The sequence below is a fragment of the Limanda limanda genome, chromosome 14, assembly GCF_963576545.1.
Source record: "Limanda limanda chromosome 14, fLimLim1.1, whole genome shotgun sequence".
Classification (NCBI taxonomy): Eukaryota; Metazoa; Chordata; class Actinopteri; order Pleuronectiformes; family Pleuronectidae; genus Limanda; species Limanda limanda.
Window position 1 is genome coordinate 14,145,388 of NC_083649.1, and position 24,727 is coordinate 14,170,114.

Genomic DNA, 24,727 nt, shown 5'->3' on the forward strand with positions numbered 1-24,727 from the left:
TTTGGGTTGAGTGTGCCTGCGTGTGCATTTTGTCCGGTCGCCAACCCTTCAAAGTGGTGTTTCAGGGTAATAACTTGTTTTAGTGTTCAGTTTAAGGTTGGATTTAGATTGTTCTTAGAATAAATGTTGGGGTTAGGCATTTGGTTGAATGGTTGATAAATTAAACCTCCAATATTTTGAGTCTTCCAATGTAGACAGCAAATATCCATCTTCTGTTCCACGTAAACCAGAAGGCCCTCGTCTACAGTTTCTATTCACACGCAGAATCTGTTTATGGGGAAATCTTTGGTAATGGTTTTGGAAAGGGGGCTAGGCAGTGCATTATTTCAACGAGTGTTGGATAGGAGTTTGCGTGTCTGTGTGTTTGTGTGTGTTTGTGTGTAAGTGCCAGCGCTCTGGGAGTCGTCTTGCTGAACGTGGCAAATTCAGATGCACATGCTGATGGGAGCACTGAGATGTCGTGGTGTATCCAAAGTGCCACTGGCAGTGAGAGGAAGGAACAATGTCTCAGCTGCAAACGCCTTTGAGCACCGTAGGTTTTCAGATTAATTTCCCGTGCTGCCTGTTGGGAGGGAAAAGACGAGGATTAGGACAAGCACAGCGCTGTGCAAATGTACAACCCCAACTCGCCAACTTTCTGCATACTTTAAGAGATGAAAAATACCTGTTTTTGTTTTTTTTATGCCAAAGTAAAGTTTTATTATTGAAAAGTTTACTTTTGAGTTACTGGCTAACTCAATAAACTCAATGTTTTATTTTTTTAGCTATTTACTTTTAATTTGGTGCAATAATTTGGACCAAAACATTGATATATTTTATTTTAAAATGTTGTCAACAAATTTCAAGACAACAGCTATATTACAGATTACAATAATATTTTAACCTTTACACATTTAAACCTGCCAGAAATTGTGGGATTATATTTGGTGTGTAATTCAACAGATTGTTGTCTGTGTGCACGTGTGCTATTACAGAGTGTGTGGCTCTATTGAAGGCAGCCGCAGAACATTTGCATAAACATATTACTTACAAAGACAAATGCAGCCACTGACTCCATTACTGTCCTTTGAGTGGTGCTGGTTTCACGGCTGTTGTTGTTTAATGTCAAGGCTCAGTCTCACCTCCAAGACGTTTAGTCGGATGAAAGCGACTCCTCTTGTCTCACTCCTCTCAAAGGTGCCGCGGCGCCTGGGAAGAGTTGTTTGAATTTCAAATAAGCCATTGTCCTGAAAATAGCCGATTTTGTCCTTTCCATCACTTCCCACTGAGGGACTTCAGCTGTGCTTCAACAGCGAGAGGAAGAGATGAGCACTGAGCAAGAGGGATTCTGCCTTTTATAAGATTCAAAAGACCCTAATATCTCTTTACAAATTGCTCTTTTGGTTCCGTGTAATTCAGGACTTGATAGTGTCTTTATTTCCTGGATGAAGACATTTTCCAGGGAGTCATAGTTTCAATTTATTCATTCTTCCCATACTAGAAAGAACCTATGTATAATTACTTTCCAGGATAAATTTGCAGTGGACTCATCATGTGTGAACACTGACTAAGGTTTGACATTTAATTCACTTATTCAACACGGTTGCTGTAATTTGGAAACCCGTCTCCATCCCGTTTCTTCTTCAGCGCCCACATCTGTCTTGTCATTTCCAACCTGCTTAACTCCCTTCATTCAATCCTCTTTTTAATTTTCTGCCCTCTGGAGAATGGCAGGAGGGAGGTTTACTTGTCCTTGTGAGCATCAGCAGGTTTTTTGCCCCCGCACATTGAGTAAACCTGATCATAATGTTGTATGTAGCCATGATAAACAAAGTGAAAAGAAATTACTGGATCTGCCCGTTTATTCAGATCCACTGCAAAAATGTGGCTCAATAAGAGTCTGTAGTTGAATGTCCAGGCTGTACAGTCTGCGTACCCTAGTGTCCTTGAGCAAGATACAGAACCCAAATTACTGATACTGAGCAAAAATACTGGCTGCTGTGTGTGTATGTGCTGTAGTGTGTGTGTGAGTATGTTTGTGTGTCTGTGTGGTATTTGATAGATAGAGCGGATGATATATGCGTGTGTAATTGGGTGAATGTGGCTTGTATTTTGATTGGTCAAGAAATACAGGTATTGGACCATATACAGAGTTTGCAAAGTAAACTACTCAAACATAAATAATACGAAATGCATGTTCTCGTTCTCTAAATTGGTTATAGCCCATGGAGAAGACAATTTGACCATGCAAAGGTCACAGTGACTTGGTCACTTTCCCATTAGCCTAAAAACAGTGAGTCACCAGACATTAGTGCGATGCTGCTGCATTCGTACAAAACAGTCTCTCTCCATGTCTGTGGTCCCAGTTTCTGTGAAAAAGCGATAATATGTTGATGCTGTTTGCAAAAGTTCCCAGTGCACCTGTGCTGGACATCCCCGCCTGTGCAGTGCCATCTGCAGATTGATAGAATCTGTTTAAACATTAAGATTAGTGTTATGGGTGAACAGCTAAGGGCCAACCCCTTTTTTTAGAACCCCGAGCTGTTGAATATGAAACCATTCAGGTCTTCAGATGTCAAATATTCAGCTGTCTGAATCAATTTGCCGGCTGTTTGTGGCTGTGCAAGAGTGTGTGTTGCTTGTAAGTGCAGATATATACGTGTGTGCCTGTGGAATGTCAAGTATTCCACTTCCCTGGTATGCAGCCGTGAAAGCTTTGATGCATTCAGAGTGTCTGTGCCTGAGCAATTTAGGGGATGGGCTTTTAAAAGTTTTTCCAGAGTAAATAACAAAATAAGAAATGCCTGACAGACTTTTTATTAAACAGATACCAGAACTTTCTCTCAAAAAATACTTAATCCGAGCCGGAAAGTTAAACTTCGGAGACAGCTGTCTTTTTGTTTTATTTCCTGGAAGAGTGCCTCTGTGAAACATCCTTTCATATCGGCCTGAAGATTGGTACCGTGTTCTCTCTGATAGAAAAAACTTGACTGTAAATCTCCACAGATCCCTAACAAGTCCCCTCTCTCCAAGACAACGACCATAAAACATGAGAGGAAGAAAAAGAGGAGAAGGAAGATGGTGTGTGGGCCTTGGTGGGATAAAGGAGAGGAATTAAGGAGGCATTTTATGAGAACTTTCAGAAACAGTTATCACCTCTGAAAGACACAAGCAAACTTTCTCCTTTGACCTTGAGCATTCTGCCTCTCCTCTCTTTGTCACCTCTCTTTGTTTTACAATATTTAACTTCTTATTATTAAAGAAAAAGCTGTTGTGTTTTCACAGTGTTTAAAGGAGCAGTTATTACCACCTTTATTAATAGAGCCACTTATCATTTGTGAGGCGCAGAGAAAAATGCCCGAGGCAAATTGGAATAATTAGCTCACATTTAGCAGCGGGCATATTCTTTTTCTCTTCTAGAAGAATGGCTTTTGAATACCGAGTTGTAAAAAGAAACCATATGTTATAATGGCATCGGAAATCAGCAGGATTGTTTTTTGAGAAATTCACGCCTGATCACAGTGAGAATATATTCCTGCAAACACTGGCAGCTCTTCAAAGTCACTTTGAAGGACAGCTGTAATGGGCCCCTAAGAATAATATGCACCTCCTTATAGACCAGGGTGCCTGTTCTTATACTCGCAGGCTTTAGGGTGAAAACATATCCCTATGCAAAATACAACAGGGTTTCAGAGGCGAGCGCTGTCTCCTCGCTGACCCACTTCTCACAACAGATTTAATGAAGCAGGGCTGATGCAGGTTTCCCACTGAATTCGGCATGGCAGGTAGTAACTGATGAAAGGAAATCATTTCTGTCACTGGAAGAAATCTCCACAAGCCAATTATTGTATAAAGTATGCGGCACTTTTTTAAAGAAAAAGCCGGCGCGCCTCGGAAAAGGTATAACAGGTAATGTAGGTTGAGCCGGGGCTGAGATAAAGAATATACGTTAAGCTTTTCAATAAGCGTTGCATTCTGTTTGCTCTCCTCTCTCTCTCTCTCTGTATACGACACACACACTCAGAGACAGACACACTCAGATGGGTTGTTGACAAGAAAAAGAGAATAGTCACATCCAGACAGAGTCAGGTATATGGGCAGGTATATTCAGAAATTTGCACTTTTCTCATTATAAAACCGTGTCACTTGAATGAGCAAACACCTGCCAAGGTTCTATACTAATGCATAGTGTCCCTGGATAGATGAAAGGATGAGGAGGGTGGGAGGAAGGACGGATGGGAGAGGAAAAAGAGAAGGAAAGAAACAGACACAGGCAAAAGTGGAACAATAGGCTTAAACTCAGTGGGTCTCATATTGACTGTGTCCACTCTGTGTGCTTCTACAATACATGCCTCCCTATGTACTAATGTTTTATCTTTCATACACACACACACACACATATTAGCGCATGCCCACAAACTTGTTTACTTACCTGCTCATGGTCGTGGAGTTTAACCATGTGGAAGATATATACAGCCAAACCAGATATGTGACTGCTTTCCTGCTGTATACCGTTTTCCATATAAACCCACAGTAAGTAGCTTTGGTGCTCTGATGACGTATTGATGTGTAGCAATTTTAGTGAGACTCTGGCTACACACTAATGATTCCATCAGTACAAACCCATCAAAACTCGTAATGCATGTTTCTAGAACAAGTGTAATCAGTGGCATCTAAACAATAAATCATACGGCCAATTTTCTACATATTTGTAAGCCCCTATGTAAATTATACAGCACAGTGTATTGCTCTATAACTTAAAGCAAACGAAGGAACCCGTAGAAATATAGAAATTAAAATGACCAAAAGGTGAGTAAGTCCTTCCATGGAGGTGCTTTATATAATCATGTTGTTATTATTATATTGTTATCTTTTCTCTTTTTAATCATTTCCAAAAGTGGACATAGACATTTTGAACTTTATCAAACATTCCACATATTGACCATGGAGGCCTATACACGCCTTGTAATAATTGTTTACACAGATTTTGTATAATTTTAAAAAATCACATTAAAAATGCATATTGGACTGTTAAGCTTTATGGATCCCCATAAACAATCGTAGTTTTGTTCCTTCAGTCTGAAACAAATACAAAATCAGGTCAGGACTGAGTCTAACTGTGTCTTAGTCTCATTTGGATACTCAATGATTAATTGTGTTTGAAGCAGGAGCAGTAAAAACGTCATGTATTATTTCTGTGAGATGTCAAATAGCCTTGAATCAACGAGATAGAGTGCATCTGCTGTGAAACTGCACGAAGCCCAGACTAAAATAGAAAACATGGATGTTGTGGGAAAAGATGATAAAAAGTGTGGGAAGCATCTCATGGAAAAAGAAGCTGCAGTTGCTGAGCCGGAGGTTCAGCTGAGGTTCAGACAGTGAACGCAGCACAGCACAGCAGAGCAGCCATGTGCAGCAGAGAGGCTTGTCCCTGCTGGTTGTCTAGTGTTTTGTTTTGTCTAGTTCTTGCTGATGTGCGGGTAGACCCCTCAACTGTTATATTTTAGATGTTAAAGAAACAAGTAATTGGATTTTATGAAAAATATTTGATTTTTAAAGCTGTGGTTGTGGATAGTTTAAATATCCACCCATTTAAAACTCCATTCTATACTAGAAGGATAAATTGCATATATACAAATGCTGATGTTGAAAAATATTTAAACCTATGGGAAAAGTTGACTAACCAATGGCGAGAAAAATATTAACTTTGTTTTACTTATTAGTTTTGTGTCTATTTAATTATTTCCGGTGGGGGGTTGACGGGATGATGTGTTGGTTTGTTATAGTTCTTACAGCCTTTGTTTGTTTTGATGGGAGTTTGTGTTTGTTTTGCACATTTTGTCTATTTTTTTGTTGATTCATGTTTTCGGTTTAATAATAATGAGGCAGTGGAGCGTAACTGATGTCTTGGAGCAGCGAAGAAGAAGTGAATTTTATCTAGATGAGAAAAATATACTTTAAAACATAGCGTTGGATCGGTAAATAGATTTGGGTCATTCTCACCAGAAGGTACTTACGATGCTGCTGTTAGTATCGGAATATCTTTACAAAAATAAATCTTAACTGTTTCACTACATGTGCATGAATGTGAACATTGAACCCAAAATAAAAAATGAAGAATTTAGTAAGAAAAGGTTTTTTTCTTACCTGTTACTCATAAAAAGACAAATCGGATTGTGAATATTATAATCATTCAAAAGGTTTGTTTGCATCATTCACAGTCGGTTTCAGTGAGACCGTTTCGTCAGCTGGCTGAACGTCTTCCCTCAATCTTCTGATTTAAAAGTAACAAAACATCTTTGACCCTCTCTCTGTCGCAGGATTCCTTTTCAAAGTCCTGCCTTTCTTCCCGTCCATTAGAGACTTCTCTTCTTTAATTCTGTTAAAGAAAGATCATGGCTGTATTCAAGGGAACCTCAGCATGGACAGCTTCTTTGAGACAACCGTTGTACTTGCGATAGGATAAAAAAAAAAATCTTCCTAACCTCAGTGGGTTTTCTGAATGATAAACTAACCGTCTGTTTCCTCATATAATCAAATGTGTAAAAAACATCTATTTTTCTCTCTCAGACACACAAGCACACACATAAACACTACAAGCTGTAAACAAACAAGAAGCCACACATTCAGGTGTATTCAAAATTTGGTGCAGAATCAAATCAAACTTTGATGCTCACAACTGCAGCTTTGCTTTTTGTCTGTTCCTGTGTTCAGAGAAACGCAGGCTGAGGCTAAATGAGCAGGAGAGAATGGTTGTGTGTTCAGTAAGTATAGTAGTTGTTGGGGAATACAAAATCTCTGCCTTTGATGTCCACTAAACAACACATTCAGGACCATCTGCACTAATGGTTTGTAATGGATGACAGGCAGGCAGCACCTCTGCAGACAAACAGAGATACATTCCTCAGTCGTCGGCTGCGCTATGTCGATATCCAACCTTTTAATATGGGCACAGAGTGAATGAGCAGAGGCTGCATTTTACTATAGGGGAAAAATCTTACAGACAAGACTACCTAAAAATAAATGGTATAAGCTAAACTGTGCGTTTGGGTGTGGGTGTGTTTGTGTTTGTGTGTGTGTGTGTGTGTGTGTGTGTGTGTACTTGTTTTGGTTTCCTATAGCGTCCTTGGGTCTCTTGAAAGGCGCTTTATAAATTCAAGCTATTATTGTTATTATTACTATTATAGGATTATTTCCAGCATAAACACTGACCTTCTCAGGACCAGACCTCATTGGGACCAAAGCCTGGTCCTAATGAGGCAAAACATAATGTCTGAGGGCCTGGTTGAGTTCAGGTGTGAATTGTGGTTAAGGTTGGACATGAGTTGGTCATGGTTGAGTGAAGGGATAAGGTTTTGGTTTGTCTGTCCACAATGAATGGAAGTCAATTTGAAGTTGAAAGTGTGTCTATACAAGTTTTTTAATATATTGTGATTTCAATATCCCATATAAGCTTTTAGCATAATTAGTAACATAAGTCTAAGTAAAAAGACAAATGTTAGAATCTGAATTGATTGAATAATCACAAAAATCTTTCGTTGTGTGTGTGTGGTCTTGTCATTGATATAGAACTTTGGTACAAATTATTTCCCCGTATTATTGCCTGTATGATTATGATTTCATGGTTTTATATATAACACCTTTCATGTTTCTAAATCCAGTCTGAATCCGCCCTTCCAGGGGGATCAGGATAATCCTGCTTTTTGGCATCTAACTATTGTGAGATCTGCCTGTGAGCACTGAGAATTGCATAAACTACACTTTAACTAGAACTGTCTAAAAATCCAGATTTAAATTGGAATGATCACATCATTCAGATTCAATATCACTATTTCAGACCATTTCATTATAAGTTTGAATAAAGTGTCATGACAGGTTTCCCAAGTCATTGAGTGAGTTCATTAAACTTGCTTAGGGCCACAAGAATCATATATATATCAACTTTTTAAAGAACTATACATTTATCCATATCTTTGAATGTCCCGTAAACAACCTCCCACCGAGGGCTGTTGACAAGATTGGAGGAAGAGAGCAGAATGTTATCATCGTAGCCAGCGAGCCAGCAGAGCTAAATGCATTCTGTGACGTTTGCCTGCTCGTACTTTCTCGCCCAAAGCAAATAAGACAAAACAGATGAACTATGCATTGTTTAACTTGAACACTTTCACAGGTTAGTAGAGCTGCCTGAGTCGACAGAATGAGGTCTGGGTGGGAGGAAGGAGAGAATCTGAGAGAGTGACAGGGGGTGAAAAGAAAAACGGAAAGATATGCAGAGGAAAAAATAATCTGTTTGTCTTAGTTTGTCCTTTGATCAGAGAGGGTGTATACGTTTGTGTGTGTAGTGTGTGTGTGTGTGTGTGTGGTGAACACATCCGACATGAGAAATAACGACCATCTTTACAGGCAGGTCTCACCATTAGCTGAACTGGTAGTGCATTAGACTAAAACTAATTTGGTGTCCGTGCGCTGGCGGTCTCGTATTGATGGCCATGTGTACACACACACACACACACACACACACACACACACACACACACACACACACACAGAAACTAGTCACTAGTGCCAGGGCTAAAGATATGTCATGTGCTCATATCAACATGTCACGCTTGCTCAGGCTCAGCACACAGCATACAGAGATAAGCAGTGTTGCGATGGACAGGAATGGACAGAACAAATGTAATAATACATTAAAGAGAGAGCAGCTGTCGTTTAGCCAAACTGATTACAGATCAGCTGCCATTTACTCTGGTGTTTATCCTGGAACTAACAAAGCACAGGGTTCCCTCCCTGGGGCCGAGAGCAAATGACATGAGATACCATGTGCTCACGGACATGTTTCTACATTTGTCAGCTCTGTGCTTGTTGCAGCATGAATACACAGCAGCTGGACCGAAGCTGCTGCTCACATGCACGTGTGTCATTTCAGAGTTGACTTGACATTCAGCAGAAACCCACAAATTACAGACATAAGTCCGTAAAAACACAGCTAACACTCTGTGCATTGATTTAATCAATCAAATGTAAAGAAATGAACAATATTCGACCGAATTAATAAATTAATCATTCCATTTCCACAAGTTAGATTTAAAACATTGATTAGAGCCTGAACAATAAGGATTGATGCCAACATTAGGGAGTGCAGATCTGTAAAAAAATAAGTAATGACAATGTCTATTAAACCTGAATATAATTGTAAGGACATTTGACTGTGCATGCACATTAATTTCCTTTAAATGAATTGCCTTTAAATTGGAATATGCACAGTGACAGTATTTTCAGTGATTGGGATCACATGCACTCTCTAGTTTTCAGTGTAATGAATATTTTTCTATCTATTGACTTTTTTTTTAAATTGGCAATGATTCCAAAGATGTTATTATCAAACTATTATGACAAAGAAATGTAACCGAGGCTGGATATTTTACACCTGAATAACCTTTTTTCATATATATTTATATCAACGTGATCGCTGATGCAATTCGTCTGCGAAAGGCTGTGATCAGAAGTTAGCAGAAGTTTTCTACATGAGTATAAACTAACTAAGGTTTCCATTTAGCGAGAGAGGAATCAGATGAGCTGCGTGGGTCAGGGGAGGTTAAGGTATTTGGGGGAAAAACTTGACTGTTTTTTAACGATGGGCTCCGAGCTTGAGGATGTTGAAACAGAGCCTCAGTGCTTTAGATACCTCTGGTCTATCGTTTCTCACCATCCAGCCCTCTGCTCTTTAAAGCACTCTACAAACAGACTCTCTAATGGCCTTTTCTCTCACTTTTCTGTGGAGGTTACAAAACCACACTGCTCTACTTTTTGTACGATTTCTTACAATTACCATAAGATAAGACTTTTCTTTCATGTGCTGCCACATGAAAGGAAACATGAAGCCCCTGCATGTACACAAGTAATTGTACATGTGTTGTGTTGAATTTAGTCCTCCACAGTCACTCACACACACACACACACACACACACAGACACACACACACACACACACACACACACACACACACACACACACACACACACACACACACACACACTGCACTTGAGCGAGGTGTGCTCCAAATCAGTTAGATGGAGAGGGACATAAAAGTAGCCTTAGCTGCACATATTAAATTAGGTTTGCACTATTCCAGGAATGGATAAAATAAAACTGTCGAGCCGCCGGGCCACAGAAACAACATGAATGAAAAAAATTCTGCTCTCAACAATCCACATTGTCTATTCTCAAGAATGCGCCTCTCAGACACAACAGGCATGAATCAAGTAATTTCCAAGGTGTCACCTCAGTGTAAAACCTGAACACATGCTCCCACTGTATCATAGCTATTAAGTATACAGTCTTGTGTGGAGTGTCTCTCAACTGGCCATCCAATTTCAGCAAATCCATTTCAAGTCTCACATCTTGCCAAACTCTCATTAGGCCTCTTTCTCAGCCTGTTATTGCATTATTGATTTCCATTCCTGTTATGTCTTTTGAAAGATTACATTTTCATATAAGTAAAATGTCTACGACGGCTTCCAGGAGAGCAGGCTGTGTGAGAGGGGTATGAATCACTTTAGTTTTTAGGCCGCTTTTTGATACGATTTTAAGCATTTCTATCTGCTCATAATTAAATGACTCACACGTCACAGCTGGAAGTAATACTTTTATTTCACAGTAAACAATCACGGTAGGCATCACACTTTTAAGAATTGGCAATAACCACACTCTACCAATAGGTATTTAAAACTAAATGGGCAAAATTGCAAATCCTTGTGTACCAATAGATGTGCTTATTGTACGCTTGTATTAGCACATTTATAAATTATGTCAAAAGCTTAATTGTCACTTGTGGAGTTGTTTCTAGAGGAACAGAGAGAAGGGTGCAAGATACTTGATGATTGCATTTATACTGTTGGTGAATAACATTGTGTGTAGTTAAGATGTTTTGCATTATATTAGAGAGGGAAGGAAACAGTTCGAACACACCAATTATCTCCTTTTCACACTTGTTCAACACTCACAATGTTGCACTCTGTCTTTTTGACTACAAAAAAATATGATTTCTTACAAACTTAAAAGAACAAATAAACAAATAAACAACACTGATTCAAACTTAGTTATCAGGTTTGTTAATAGAACTTGCTAATATTAATTTGAACCATCTCAACTCATTTGTGCGTGTTATCAATCAAAGTAAATGTGGTTAAGTTGTTTTTCCTTTTTTTTCTTTTATGAGTGTGCGTGATGTGTAGAGACATACCACATACACACCGTTTTCTCGTTTACGTTTGCACAAGTCAACTCATCTGTTTCACTGTATCACATGTTACATTTAAGTCATGAAACTCAGGTTTGCCTATAATGTAGGAGCTGAAGCCTGTTATAATAACAATAATAACCATATTAATCTCTATTTTTATTGTACCTAAAAATATATATGTAAGGGAGGTTGTTTGCAGACATTGTACCAGTTTGTGATGTTAACTAACCTTCCATCTGCCTGTGTCTGTCTCTCTCTCCAGCTTTAAGAGACAACCGGATTGAGCTGGTGCATGCGTCCTGGTCGGAGCTGACCATCAGTGTCAGTGACGTCACGCTGTCGGATGAAGGCATGTACACCTGTTCCCTCTTCACCATGCCCGTCAGAACGGCCAAGGCCTACCTGACAGTTCTCGGTAAGTACAAAGAAAACACGTTGCTGCTTCAAGGACATTTCTGAATACACGGTTACATAACACCACTCGTACCTTGTCTCACTCTGTCAGGTTTATGCTGTTTTTTTTTTAAAAGTGACATTTTCCACAATTACTGTGAACACAAGCTGTACCTTTCTCATACTAAGTGCTCCAAGGACAAGTCCAATATTCAAAGCCATTACATGTACTAGTTTAAATTTTGGAATACATATAATAATACATCAAACATACAGAATGAATCAGTACAGACTGAATATTAACAGTAAAGCATGTTGCAGAAAGCTGTGGTTATAATAATAATAATAATAATAATAATAGTCATAATAAACACCTCAAACAAGAAAAGGCAGTTCACTAAAAGTATGTTGGCCATTGGTTAGTTGTTGTAGAATCTTGTTGGAGGTTTATCTTTTTCAGTTGTATGGTTTTATTGTATTTGTGTATTTTCTTAGTTAGTGTTAGATAAAATAGCCTGTTACAGATAATAAAATAAAAAAATAATAACCACTATCAGGCAGTGTCCCCCTTTAATAGTCTTTGTGTTTTCATCATGGGCTCATAAAAACACTTGCTTCATCTCCTGATACTGGCTTTATTATCTTTCCCAATTAGTTTTGGCTAATGTTAATAGATGTGCCAGTGCGTCCCCATTCACAATAGATTGGGGGAATACTCTCATAGCTCCTAATACAGCCTAGACATTTCTCACAAAGAGTCAAGGAAGAGACAGAAATGTTGACCTTAGTGAGAAGGAGTGGTTCACCCAGTTGGTACGTAGCACATAAGGATGTGATTGTTTTTTTAACATGTGTTTATACCTTTGATAAGCCTGATCATAAATTTTAGTCTCTATCAAGACATGGTGGAATTATCCATATCCTATTACATGTAATGAACATAACTTAAACCATAATTTACAAAAACCTTCCAAAGAATATAAAAACACGAGTCTACTTTTACATCAAATTATTTACCATGCTGTTAATTTCAGTAGTTAATCAATTCTCTGTTAACAAAGGAACCTTACTCAGATTTCATCAGCTTCTGCTTTCCAGTCTAAATAAGTTACAATATTTGTAGACCTGTAAATCTCCCGTAGACCAGCAAACAAGCAGACGTGAGTCACAGAACCAGAAAACCTGAATGGACAGACAACCAGCATGAAACCACTTACCCCTGAAGCTTCTTAAAAGTCCTTATTCCTATAGCTCATAGCTTCCTTTTTTACCTCAGGAGCACTCTGAAGGCTTAAGATGTTCTGTAAATAACATCTTTGTCTACCAGGACTCTTAACTGTGAGGGTAAATTCATAGAAAACATTGTAATTCTAAGATTTTCTTAGAATTTTGTCAATAGGACTGACTAGGAAGCTTTATGAGTATCTGGGCCATTAGCTGCCTCTCTGTGTTAACAAGCATTCTGAGCATTGGAGACAGGCTAATGCTCAACAAGGACATGGCGAAAATTATTTTGCCATTCTGAAAAAATAGTTAATGGTTCAAGCCAGGGAACAGAGAGGGGATTTAATTAGGACTCAAAATGGACAGGCAGTGGCCTGGTTTCAGCCCAAACGAGTTCTGATAATGGATATCAAACATTTGGAAACAACATTTACATGAAGAAGTGAACACTAAAATGTAACGTAACACAAATAATCTACATACACACAACAGGGTTGTGCTGGACACCATTGTTTCTTATACTCTAAACATGTTGCACTTTGTTTAATATGCACACCTAACTTTTTTATTTTGATAAGGGGTTAAATAGATACTTTGATATCTTTTTGAGTTGCACTGCTGACTTAACTTATAAGCCCTCTTTTTTATTTATTTTTATCACGTTGGAGTTGCTAGTTTAAACCTACAGTTTTGCACTTTAATATTTGAGCCTTTGTTTACATTTTGTTTTGTGCTGCATTATATGGTGACATACAGTTTGTTGTTATCAAAATAAAATTAACTGAATTGAAATGGTCAATTTGATTTTTTTGGAGGAAAATTAATCGTTTACATTAATCGACTAATCGATAAAATAGTCGTCAGATTAATCGATAGAAAAATAGTCGTTAGTGGCAGCCCTACTTAATATTTAAAAAAATTCAAGTTTGCTGTGAACATAGCAGTCAGGCCTCTTATTTCAGAAACAATGAACCGTAACAGTTTGGTTACCAATAAAAGGTAAGCCTACTACTTCTTTGCTTTTAGCCAGCTACTCAAACAGACAAGCAACAAAATAACAAACAAACAAAATACAAAGGCAAGTGTCGGCCTACTTTGAAATAAATTAAACACAGAACTTTGTAGGGCTATTTGAGTCCTCATATTTGTGGAAAATGTATGAAATAAGAAGTACCCTATTTTTAAATAAATAAAACCAAATAGCTGCAGCCTAATCGTGTAACGGACTAGGTTTATGTTTATGTTTGGTTTTGACTTATGTTCAGTAAAACACAGCCTGAGGCAGACTTATTGCTCATTGACATTAGAAAGGCAGACTCTACGCACTTAAAACACTCATTATAGGGAAAAGCCAGTAATTAACATTTTCTGTACAACCTTGTGTCCTCCTCTGCGTTCATGAGCCTTTGCTTACTCGCATGTACACACAGACACACACACACACACAAATCCTGTTCAGCTTACACTTGACTTTTTTGTTTTGTCATAGGTAGTGCTTCTTTAGTAGAAGTACCCATGGTAACCCAGACATTTGTTCGGTGAAAACACATTGCTGTTAAATATTTTAAATACAATTGTTCAGTTGTGTGAGCACCATGAATAAAGCTCTGTTCACTCCTTTTGTATTCGAGCTGCTGCGCACACAGATGTCTCACAACCTGGCCAGAGAAAATCAAAACTAAGAGCACTACAAGGTGCACACGAGAAAATGTGGTTCTTGTAATTCGTGTGAAACGACCCTTAAAGAAGGGAACAGCCCAGTTGTTAGAGAGACCATCTCCCTGGTGTCTTCTCGAGCACGACGCTGCTCAGGGAAGCTGCTCTGCTGCAGTCTCCTCTTCTAATCTCCCTGCAGGAGACTGAGCTGGAGGAGAAGAATTTCCAATATGGAATGATAACACTATTGTTGACGTACAGCTGTGTCATTATTTCCGTGGCTGTGATTTTCAACTCCGTCCTGTAGGTGTGCCCGAGAAGCCCGAGATCGATGGCCTGACGAAGCCCGCCCTGGAGGGAGACCACATCACCCTGACCTGCATCACTCAGGGCAGCAAGCCCGCCGCCGACCTGCGCTGGTTCAGGAATGAGAAGGAGGTCAAAGGTGGGTAACGATTTACTGTGTGAAACATGGAGCCTATAGAGTGTTGAATGAGACTGCAAAAGACTACAAGCTTTTGCAGGAGGAATTATGATAAAAACTGATAAAATTATAACTTTTCCATATCCAGGAGTGAGAATGTTTTTTTATTTTACTCAGAAAATTGGTTCATTATTGGTTTGTTTCTTTCTTTCAAATTTGGCCTTTTTGCTAGTTTTCTTTTTTCTATTTTAGGACTTGAACAAACTTCTTTGTGGATCTGTTTAATTTATCAAGTAAAAAAATAATTCACTCCCAAAATTGATTGCCCTTTTTTCTAATTTAAAAAAGCTAAACTATAATCATGCTCTGCCATTAATCATGTTGTTACAGTACCTATCTACTGATTTAATATCAAGCTGTAGTTTCCATTGTGAGCAAACAACTTAATTAAAGCCACAGTTTATCTCTTGTTGTCACGGTCTCCACTGTGCTGTCAGATACTGAGAAATATTGATTATCATGTGTGAGCGGCTCTCATCACCTCTATGCTTTGCAAATGTGAAACAGAGACAAACTGAATGTGAATAAGAATTTGTGTTTTGAAATACTTGAAGTCTCCTAAAAGTGGCTCCATGACACCACTGCGAATGACGTCTCTACAGTTTATGTTTGTTTGAAACAACTCGTTTCAGAAGAGCAGATTAAGCATGTGTCCTCTGGTCTGAGAACGATACATTACCCTTCCTCCTTATCAGAGGGACGCTCTAAATCACATCGAACGGACTCCACACCTCATTTCCAACCTGCTCCTGCTTTGTTCTGCTTGATGAACCATTCACTTTATTATTGTTTGAAAGGAAGATGAAGAGAGACGCAGGCTAACAGACGGTCTGAGAGAGAATGTTGAAGAAAAGAAAGCCGGGGACACGGAATGATGACATTTTGTTTTTGAAACAGATGCGGGTCGGTATCAAATGAAAACAGATCCCAGCAGGGCGGAGCATCACACATCTTTAACACAGTCGCAGAACTTTTGTCAAGGATTATGGGTCGTTTCCTAAAGTAGATTAGAGACACAGGACAAATGCAAATCAACATTTTCTAATTTAAAGTGCAAACAAAGAAATAAACTGAAAAACAACATGGAAATGAGTAAGACCCAACACTGAAACTCAGGAACAAGGATATCCAGCAGCAGGTGTTGCTCGTCCTAACTACTGAATTAATTGCACTAAAATTATCTTCCCGTAAAGCAATTGAAATGTTTGCACAAAGAGTTTCTCAAACACAAAGATATTTGTGTATCTTTGTGTACAGAGTTTTGGATTTTTACCTTTGCCAAGTCTACAAAAATTACTATAGTAACAAATTATATCGTCCGATGTGTATTTGGTTTTGCCGATAGCAGTGTCTAGGTCTTCCTTCAGTCACCTGCACATTTATTACCATTGTAAAATTCCTTTACAATATGTTTTACATTTGTATACATACTTCTTTAGATAACTTTTCCAATGCCGTTTCTAATGTTATCAATCATTTCTGAATTATCCTGTAAACCACTAATAATCTCCCTCTTCTTATGCTGATTGACACTGACAAAATAAAGCAAAACACTTGTTACTCCCCACAACCCTTATCACATTTTCATGTAAAATAATAGGAATATAATTATAATCATAATAGAAATCGTTCAATTACCTTTGGTCGTAGCTCTCCCTCTCACCTGCTGTTAGGGTTTGTTTGTTTCCCTTTTTACAATCTAACTAATCACCAAATGTTGTATTTCTATTATAGTATAATGTCCCAACACTTAATATTTCCTCCTGTTGCCCTTCTGAGGAAGATTAAACGAATAGGAGCAGAATATACACTAATTAGCACAGTGAGTATTTTTCATTACCGGCTCATTGTGTCTCAACGGGTGATTATTGCGTTTCCCATCGGCCCAGCTGAGAAAGAGAGAGAGAGAAAAGCTCCCTGTAAGGCAACTGGAGGCTTAGCCGGGACATTCTTTTAATTTACCACGGAGAGCGAACAGGTAGTAAGAGATATCCTTGGTGGCTCCAAGTGGAGGTAGTCTCAAGAGGACATGCTTCTCATTAAGGTCAGATGTTATAATTCTCTCCTCAACTTGGCACACAACCTCTTTAATTTGGGCCTTGTACAATTTTATGTGACGATATTATTCACTGTGACAAGGTTGTAGTGCTGTAGCCCGGAATGAATTGAGTGTTCAGGTTTGTCCTCGTGTGTGAATGTATTCTGTACTGCACACTTGACATTGTTGAAGCTATTATTATAGGTGCACGTTCATCTACATATGTATTATATACATGAAGTGGTGAATGTTATTAGATATAGATTGGACATTAAAAAAATGAATCAATATTTAGCTTTGTAAAATAAATCTTGGCAAAGTGTTCCTAGAACAGAAAGCCAAACCTCAAGACTTCATTCAAATGTCAGATGAGGAGATTCCTGGCAGATCTGCTGTTGGACTCGTCGATGGGAGGTGAGTTTCAGCTCTCACTGAATTCACTGAAAAGCTCCCTCAGCTCCTGCCACTACAGCCTTTCTACCTGAGCTCCAGAGCAGACAGATCAGGCTGCTTTATCTCACGTGCCGGGTTTCCCAGGGTCCAGATGAGCAAACAGATAAGCTCAGATCGATGCTGGTCTCCCCTTGCAGTTTTAAGCAGATATCATGGTTATCTCTCAGTTTCATTAACTGTAGCTGGGAGATGATATTGAATCAACGTCATCACATTTACACAGACTTCCTCATATTCTCATCGAGCCGTGTTATTCTCACTCAGAGACTTTGGACGGAGTGAAGACAAATTCGAAAACTGATTTCAACCTCTTGGAAGGCCATATCTAATAAATCAATAAACAGTGGTTACATTGTCACCATCATCTTTGCACTATACCCATAGAGCTACTATATAAAAGTATAAGCAGTATAATTACCACAAAGGTTGTTGATTGCAAAGTTGAGAGGAATTTGGATTCCTTAATAAATACCTATTCTTGTCTGACAAGCAGCTGTCAGTTTTTCATTAACACTTCACTGCTTAGCAACACATTCTGGACAATTGTCATTCAGACAAAGTCTATACTGTCACTCACATACACACATTTAGTTCTACTTAGTTCAGCAACTAATTACTCCACTTTCTTGTGGTTACAAGCCCTGTGTGTGTGTGCGTTTGTGTGTGTTTTTTGTGTGTGTCTGCATGTTTTTGTATAGTATCATACCATGGAAAACATAACAAGCCCAGCGAGCCACTCTCCCTCAGTCGGACTGTCTCCATCTAAAAAAGATTAAATAAATAAACATGAGAGTAAACAAACACAAAGGGGCAAAACATGTGGATACACAATATATATATATATATATATATATATATATTTATATATATATATGTATGTATGTATGTATGCAAAGGTGCATGTGAGCGCCCTTGAAGTGTTCATCATTCTGACAGGATCGGGGTGTGTTCAGTGTGAAAAGCCATCTGATTGCGGGTGACCATGCTGGGACTAAATGACAATTGTGACATATTGGTGTGGGATCTATGGGAATAGAGAAGATTATATTACCAGCAGAGCCACTGGAGCAGTCCATCACCCATTCACATGCGGCACCCTGTGCTAAGTGTGTGTGCGTGTGTGAGCGCGTGTGTGTTTGTGTCGGATAGAGCAAAACAGACAGATTGAGCAGACAGGCTGCATGTAAGGACATAAGCTTGTGTGTGTGGAACGAAATCCAATATTCTTATTTCTCAGTCTCTTTGTCCCTCCGATCCCCTCAGTCCCCACCCAGTAATGATATATTTCTATCTCAGTTACACACAGTAACCCGGAGAGGCCTGTGCCAATATCACCACATGTAGCACTTGTTTACACACCACTGAACCAGAGGGAACTGTGCGGAGAGCAAGCTAGGCATAGATGAAATTAATATTTATTTCAAATAAGGGAGGGGATGTTCGCTATCTGACTAGTCTTATCATACTCACTGACCTAAACTGTAGAGGTTATTGCTTCATCATGTTATGTGATAGCTCTATTCCGAGTGGGCTTAAGGGAAAAAATACAGATATTTGATTCAGATTTGCTTTCAGTCACATCTCTATTCTGTTGTCAAAGTTGTTAGTCAAGGACAAGGAACTATCCCAGCAAACCGTGTTCTATATAGGTGGTTGTCTGCTGACTTTCCAATGCTCTATCACTCGAGTGAGCCCATTCACTGTTACTGAACAACCTCTTGGAATAGTGCTGACTAATTCCTAATTTAAGGGTTATTGTCCTTGACTATCCTGCAAGGTTTACTCTGGAAGCAGCTATTGAGGAGAGCGAAGAGGCGATAGCTCCTGGAAGTCATTTCAGACAAGATGATGTTGACATTTCATGAGACTGCTATTGTCTGTCTGAACACTAAAACAAGTTCAGGGTTTAAAAACAAGTTTCGAGTTTGAAGGAAAATACGTTTTCAGTCATTTCAACAGTGCCAAACAAACTTGCACTCTACTTAAAAAGTAGTGTGTTGGGACTGCAGTTATACTATTCACCTCCCATAGGGGGGAGTGGATCAATGACCATTTAAGATGTAATTTCAAGATGGCTCCTGCTAGTCACAGTGACATGAATAAAAGATGCTCAAGTCATTCGCACACACAAACACACACAAACGCATATTCAACCTCTGTATTCTGTATACATAAGCAGCACATACACAAAAGCCATTTCATGCATCTCAAACCAATCACTTGCCTGAGATGAAATATGGGTTAATCTGTAGGTACTATATAACTTATGGTATGGTATAGTAGGGTAGAGTAAGTTATGGTATAATTGGAGGTGGCAGGGTTTTGTTATGGGGGGTAGTGAAGAGTATGACAATGTAGGTAGGGTATGGTATTTTAAGGAATAGTAAGGTAGGAATTATGGTATGGTATGGTATAAAAGAGTATGGATCAGGTATGGCAGGGTGGGGTATCCAAGGTTATGGTGTGGTAGTCTAGGTAAGGGTATAGTTGGTTGGTTGTGGAAGTTAAGGTCTTGTAGGTTAGGCTAGAATTTGTTAGGGTAGGGTAGAGAAGGATGTATTGTATCCTAGGGTAGAGTAAGGTAGGTAAGGGTAAAGTACAAAAGAGTATGGTATGGAATGGGGGTATAGGTATAGTGGAAGTTGGTGTATGGTAGGTTAGGTAGGGTATGATATTTGAGGTATGGTATGGTACATAGCTGATAGGTAGGAAAGGTTATCTCTGCACAGCATCACAGCTTTAAGTTAAATCTTTTACCTTTTAGTCTAACTCTTCATCCACCTGATAGCTAGAATACAGAGCAGAAATACCTCGATCATAAATAGCTCATGAAAAGCCTCTACTTTCTGTTATTTCTTTAAACTTAAATGACCCTGTTCAAATATTCTCAGTGCATAAGGGAATCTGACTTATCCTTGGTCTCTGGCAGCATAACATTGTGTGATCAGGTTAACAGCCTTCGACTTAGACACTGTGGTGAAAAAGAAGAGCAGATCAGATTGCTACACCCACTGTCTATGTCCATTAAGAGCAACATCCTGGAGGTGGAGCACCTGTCCGCTTTCAAATGCCAAGACACCGAGACGGAGCAGACCCTCTCCTTTTGGAGTGGAAAACCATGAATCATGAATCCACAGCAGACACTTGTGCGAATGCTTAGGGAGTTTCATGTCAGAAAGGACATTATGATACGGTTCTGCCAGGCGCTGATAGAAAGTCTCCGAACATTTAAAAGTGCTCCCTGGTCGTAGTCAGCCATCAGTTAAGCACAGAGTCACGGTGCTAAGACAGGTCACACAAGCTGGGAAAGCTTCAGGCTGCCATCAAGTGAGAGGCTGCTCAAGGACATTATATCCCTTCTCTCCCCCTCACTGCAGCAGGAGCCTGCCGTGTATTAGTATTCTCGGTTTTAAGTGTAGTCACATCTCTTGCTATGCAGCTCATCTGACAGGCAAAGGACAGCCCACAGTTGAGGTACTCGTCTTTTTTCTCTTTTGCATCCTAAATCTTACCGTTTACCTCGTGTTTTATACTGCAATACATTTGAATTATCCTCACTCTAACCCACACACACATTTACATTGTTCCTGTTTGAGCAAATTGTTTTAAATCTCTGACAGGATGCAGTTCAGGGAAGTTGACTCAGCCCTTAGACCCCCGCTGCCAGGATTAGTCAGCTCTCTTTGGGAATGTTGACAATCCTTCCCCGCCCCGGCAGTCCTCCGCTTTTCTGGGTTTTCCCGCTCTCCTGTGAAATGGCATAAAAGGGTCAAATTCTCACAGTTCTACGCCTGTCATTTCCATTTCTAATCCTCCAAGGCACTCTCTTGGCTCACACCAACGATGCAGAGCCCGGAGCAGACTCCCACAGAACAGTGTGCCGCAGTCGCAGTCAAACACTGCCAGGCTTTTTTCTTAGGTTAAAGGCACCACAGGTGAATATGGCATTAAGAATAAACACATGGTTTACAGTTGACTATTAGTAAGAATAAAGAGTAAGAATAAAATAAACAGTTTAAATGTAGATGGTTATTAAATCATGTAGATTATTATTATATCTATACCATGGTAACACTGCAGAGTGTCAGTTTTTACTAATTGTGAGTATGTAATTAAAAATAAGTTGTGTATTTGTCCTTTCCTTCTATTGCTAACATCCATTTGGAGCAAGGTCTGGTGTATGCAGAACCTAATAATGTGACAAACCTTCATACTGTTCCTCTCTTTCATTTAGTAGCTGGGTTTCTGTCCAAATCAAAATCATCCCCAAAAACTGCTCCACATTTCTCTAAAAACAGACATTCTGACAATGAATTCTGACAGGTGCTGCAGCGGTGTGAAGGCAGCGAAATCTGTGCAAGAGAGACGAGAGATGTGATAACAGTCAAATGTGAGATGGCAGTTCTGGATAAAACACACTGCTGCTGGCTACAGGTCTTCTGTTCATATTGTATAATGAACCAAGAGCTTAGAGATGCATTTTTAGTTTGCTTATTAGTCAAAAGAAAATATCATAAAGAGACTACAAGCAGTTTTTGAAAGTCTTATTAAAATCTGATGATAATGTTTGTAATGTAATGTTGCCTCCATCCTGGATTTTAGTGTTTTATCGGAAATCACATACAAGTAAAAGAAAATGTGTCCCTATTTAAGATTTTTTTTGTCAAGATAAATGTTGAGTTTTGTTTGAATCTTCGCATTTACCTTCTGCCAAATGACTAGATTTCCAGATGTCATACAGTCCTCCAGCCTCCTCTTTTTTTTTTTTGTCTTCCGACATAAAAAAATATATCATCATAACAGAGTGACTGCTTTTCTGTTATGAGTAATGTATTTGCGTGTGTGTGCACGTGTGTGGTATAAAACTTGCCAGATGAGTATGATTGACAAGTCCGAGTTTTAATGGCAGCTCGATGTCATCTGCTCCTTTCAGCTGTGCTTAAAATGCAATAAGATATTTATAGACCAATTATAACTGCTCTAACACACAATCATGCACACAAACTCAAGTACACGTGTACACACACAGTGCAGGAGACACCATTTGCACGTAATCTAGCATACAATAAAAACTAGGGACGTTTTTGGGGAGTTTAAGTGAAGGCAGGACTTCAGGTTACTTGATAGAGCGGCTTCACTGCGTGCCTACTTCCTTAAATTTGGTTTTGAACCGATCAGCCACAATTAAGTTGTAAAACTCATGATGATTCATTCAGATTATTCGGACAAAAGCATTATGACTCCTTGAATTAATATATTAAAAAGTTCTAATCCTCTTGAAAATTTGAAAAAAGCTTTTTGTTCAAAAAAGTTGCTTAACCTTTTTGAAATGGGGTTATGTTATGTCTGTGCATGATTAACCCTTTCTTTGGTGCCAGTTAGAAAGAATCAGACAATCATTGACCCCAAATCTAACCTCAACAATAATACAAAAAGATTAAGAGGAGAAACACACAATAGGAAGAATCAGCCTACTGGTGACTTTTAAGACACTATGTCTGGAGAAGAGAGCTTCTAGAGCCCCAGATAGACTGAAGAAGACAAATTGGACTGTAAAAGACGAAAAGACTCAAGAAGAGACAGAGTATGGAAACACAGTATAAATAGCAGAGATGTTAGCAGAACTTTTGCAACTGCTAAAGCAGTCTGTGATATTATAAATTCATTCTCCTCTGCTTCTCTGCTCTGAACTCTTTCTCACTCTTCTTTTGTCTCCGGCAATTTCTCTTTATGTGCAGAAATTCAGCCATTTTCCCTCCCTCCTGCAGTGTGGATGGATGTTACTAGCACTGCAGACCTGTCACTCATTCATCTCCAGGGGAGGCCGGCTCATTGCCTCAGTTGGGGGAAAGTGACTGAGCGGAATACTTGATTGGCAGGATGGAGAGGGAGAGGAGACAGTGGGGTGGGAAGCTTAGAAAGTGGAGCAGATGAGCACAGAGGCAAGAAGGATATGGAGCGTACACAGTCCCCATAAGAGATTCAAACAACAGTGGCCACCATGATAGAGAGATGGTAGGATTTTTAGAAACCAGGGCAACACGTGAATTCAGAGATGAGCCCGGACGGCTGAATAACATTACACAAGTGATTTGTAGGAGGGTGGATGAACAGGCTTGATATGGTTTGAAATACCTGCTGGCATGAAACCAACCACACCCAAAACCAGCCAGTGGAAGAAAACAAATGTGGCGTTGGTGAGTTGTCCGGGAAGACAGACTTAGATCTGAGTTTCCAGCCTGTAAGAGGAGATTAGATGCATATTTAACAGGTTTTGAGGTTAATGGAACATTACATACAAAAGACATACGTCAGTGTCATACAATGTAACAGTCACTGCCCACATACCTCGATGCATCCTTTACGTTGGCGTGGCTGTTAAGCAATATATTCACTAGAGGGCAGCACTGAGTCCCGAGTTTTCTTCAGTGTTCCCGGTAAGTTAGATGCCAGTAGTTTCTTCCCAAATTGCATCATCTTTCCTAAAAAAGTGCTGGCATTAGTAAAATGTCTTCCTCGTGACTTACAGTCATCTTGCTTGAGCTATTGGATACACTGACAACCCCCCCGACCCCTTCCCCAACACCCACTTACAATCTTCAGTGGCACTTCTTTGTTTCCTCGTTTTCCGCTGCATCCGTAAGCTTTTAGAAGATGTGCAAAAGTAGTGGACAGGAGGCTCCGTCGGTTTCCGTATAAGTGTCTAACATTGAGGATGAAATAGCCTTTATGATTCATCTGAAGTCGTTAAATGTCATCTGTTACCTCAACACGGCGACAGTTCCTGAATTATTCAGCTGTGAATATGTGCGGCATCACTCCAGAGACATTAAAGTTTCCCATTCATTCTGCCTCAACTACTAAAAACTTATTGAAAAGCAAGAATTCACAATATATCAGCAGGGTGCTCTCAGGAGAGATCTTAGTCTAGTACTGGAGAGTCCTTCTGTGTTTTGGTGGAACTTGTTGATGTCGCACAGGGCGCTGTGACTGAGTACAGCGCCGGGCACAAGGACAGTTTGACGGGGACAGAATAAGTCATTGATGCAGGAGTTGACTCAGTAACCTTCCAGTGAGAAGGGCCTCTACCTACAAGGTGTCAGTGCTATCAGGCATGATGATTTATTTCCAGCCAATAACTTTTCAAGGGCACCCGTGTGCTGGTTGAAATATTGGTGTCAAGAGGGCTGGTCGTTCCACTTGAATCTAATACATTTGGCTTATCTCAGGCTTGTATCATTGGGGAGGTAAATGA

At 39.4% G+C, this 24,727-nt stretch overlaps 1 protein-coding gene across 2 annotated transcripts in view; it reads left to right on the forward strand.

Moving 5' to 3' along the window:
• Positions 1–24,727, forward strand: part of cadm2a (cell adhesion molecule 2a) — a 202,813-nt gene that overhangs the window by 156,953 nt on the left and 21,133 nt on the right. For both annotated transcript variants that reach the window (XM_061085272.1, XM_061085273.1), the window contains 2 exons: positions 11,487–11,639; positions 14,805–14,942. In XM_061085272.1, coding sequence (XP_060941255.1) covers positions 11,487–11,639; positions 14,805–14,942 — 291 coding nt within the window. The remainder of the gene's footprint in view (positions 1–11,486; positions 11,640–14,804; positions 14,943–24,727) is intronic.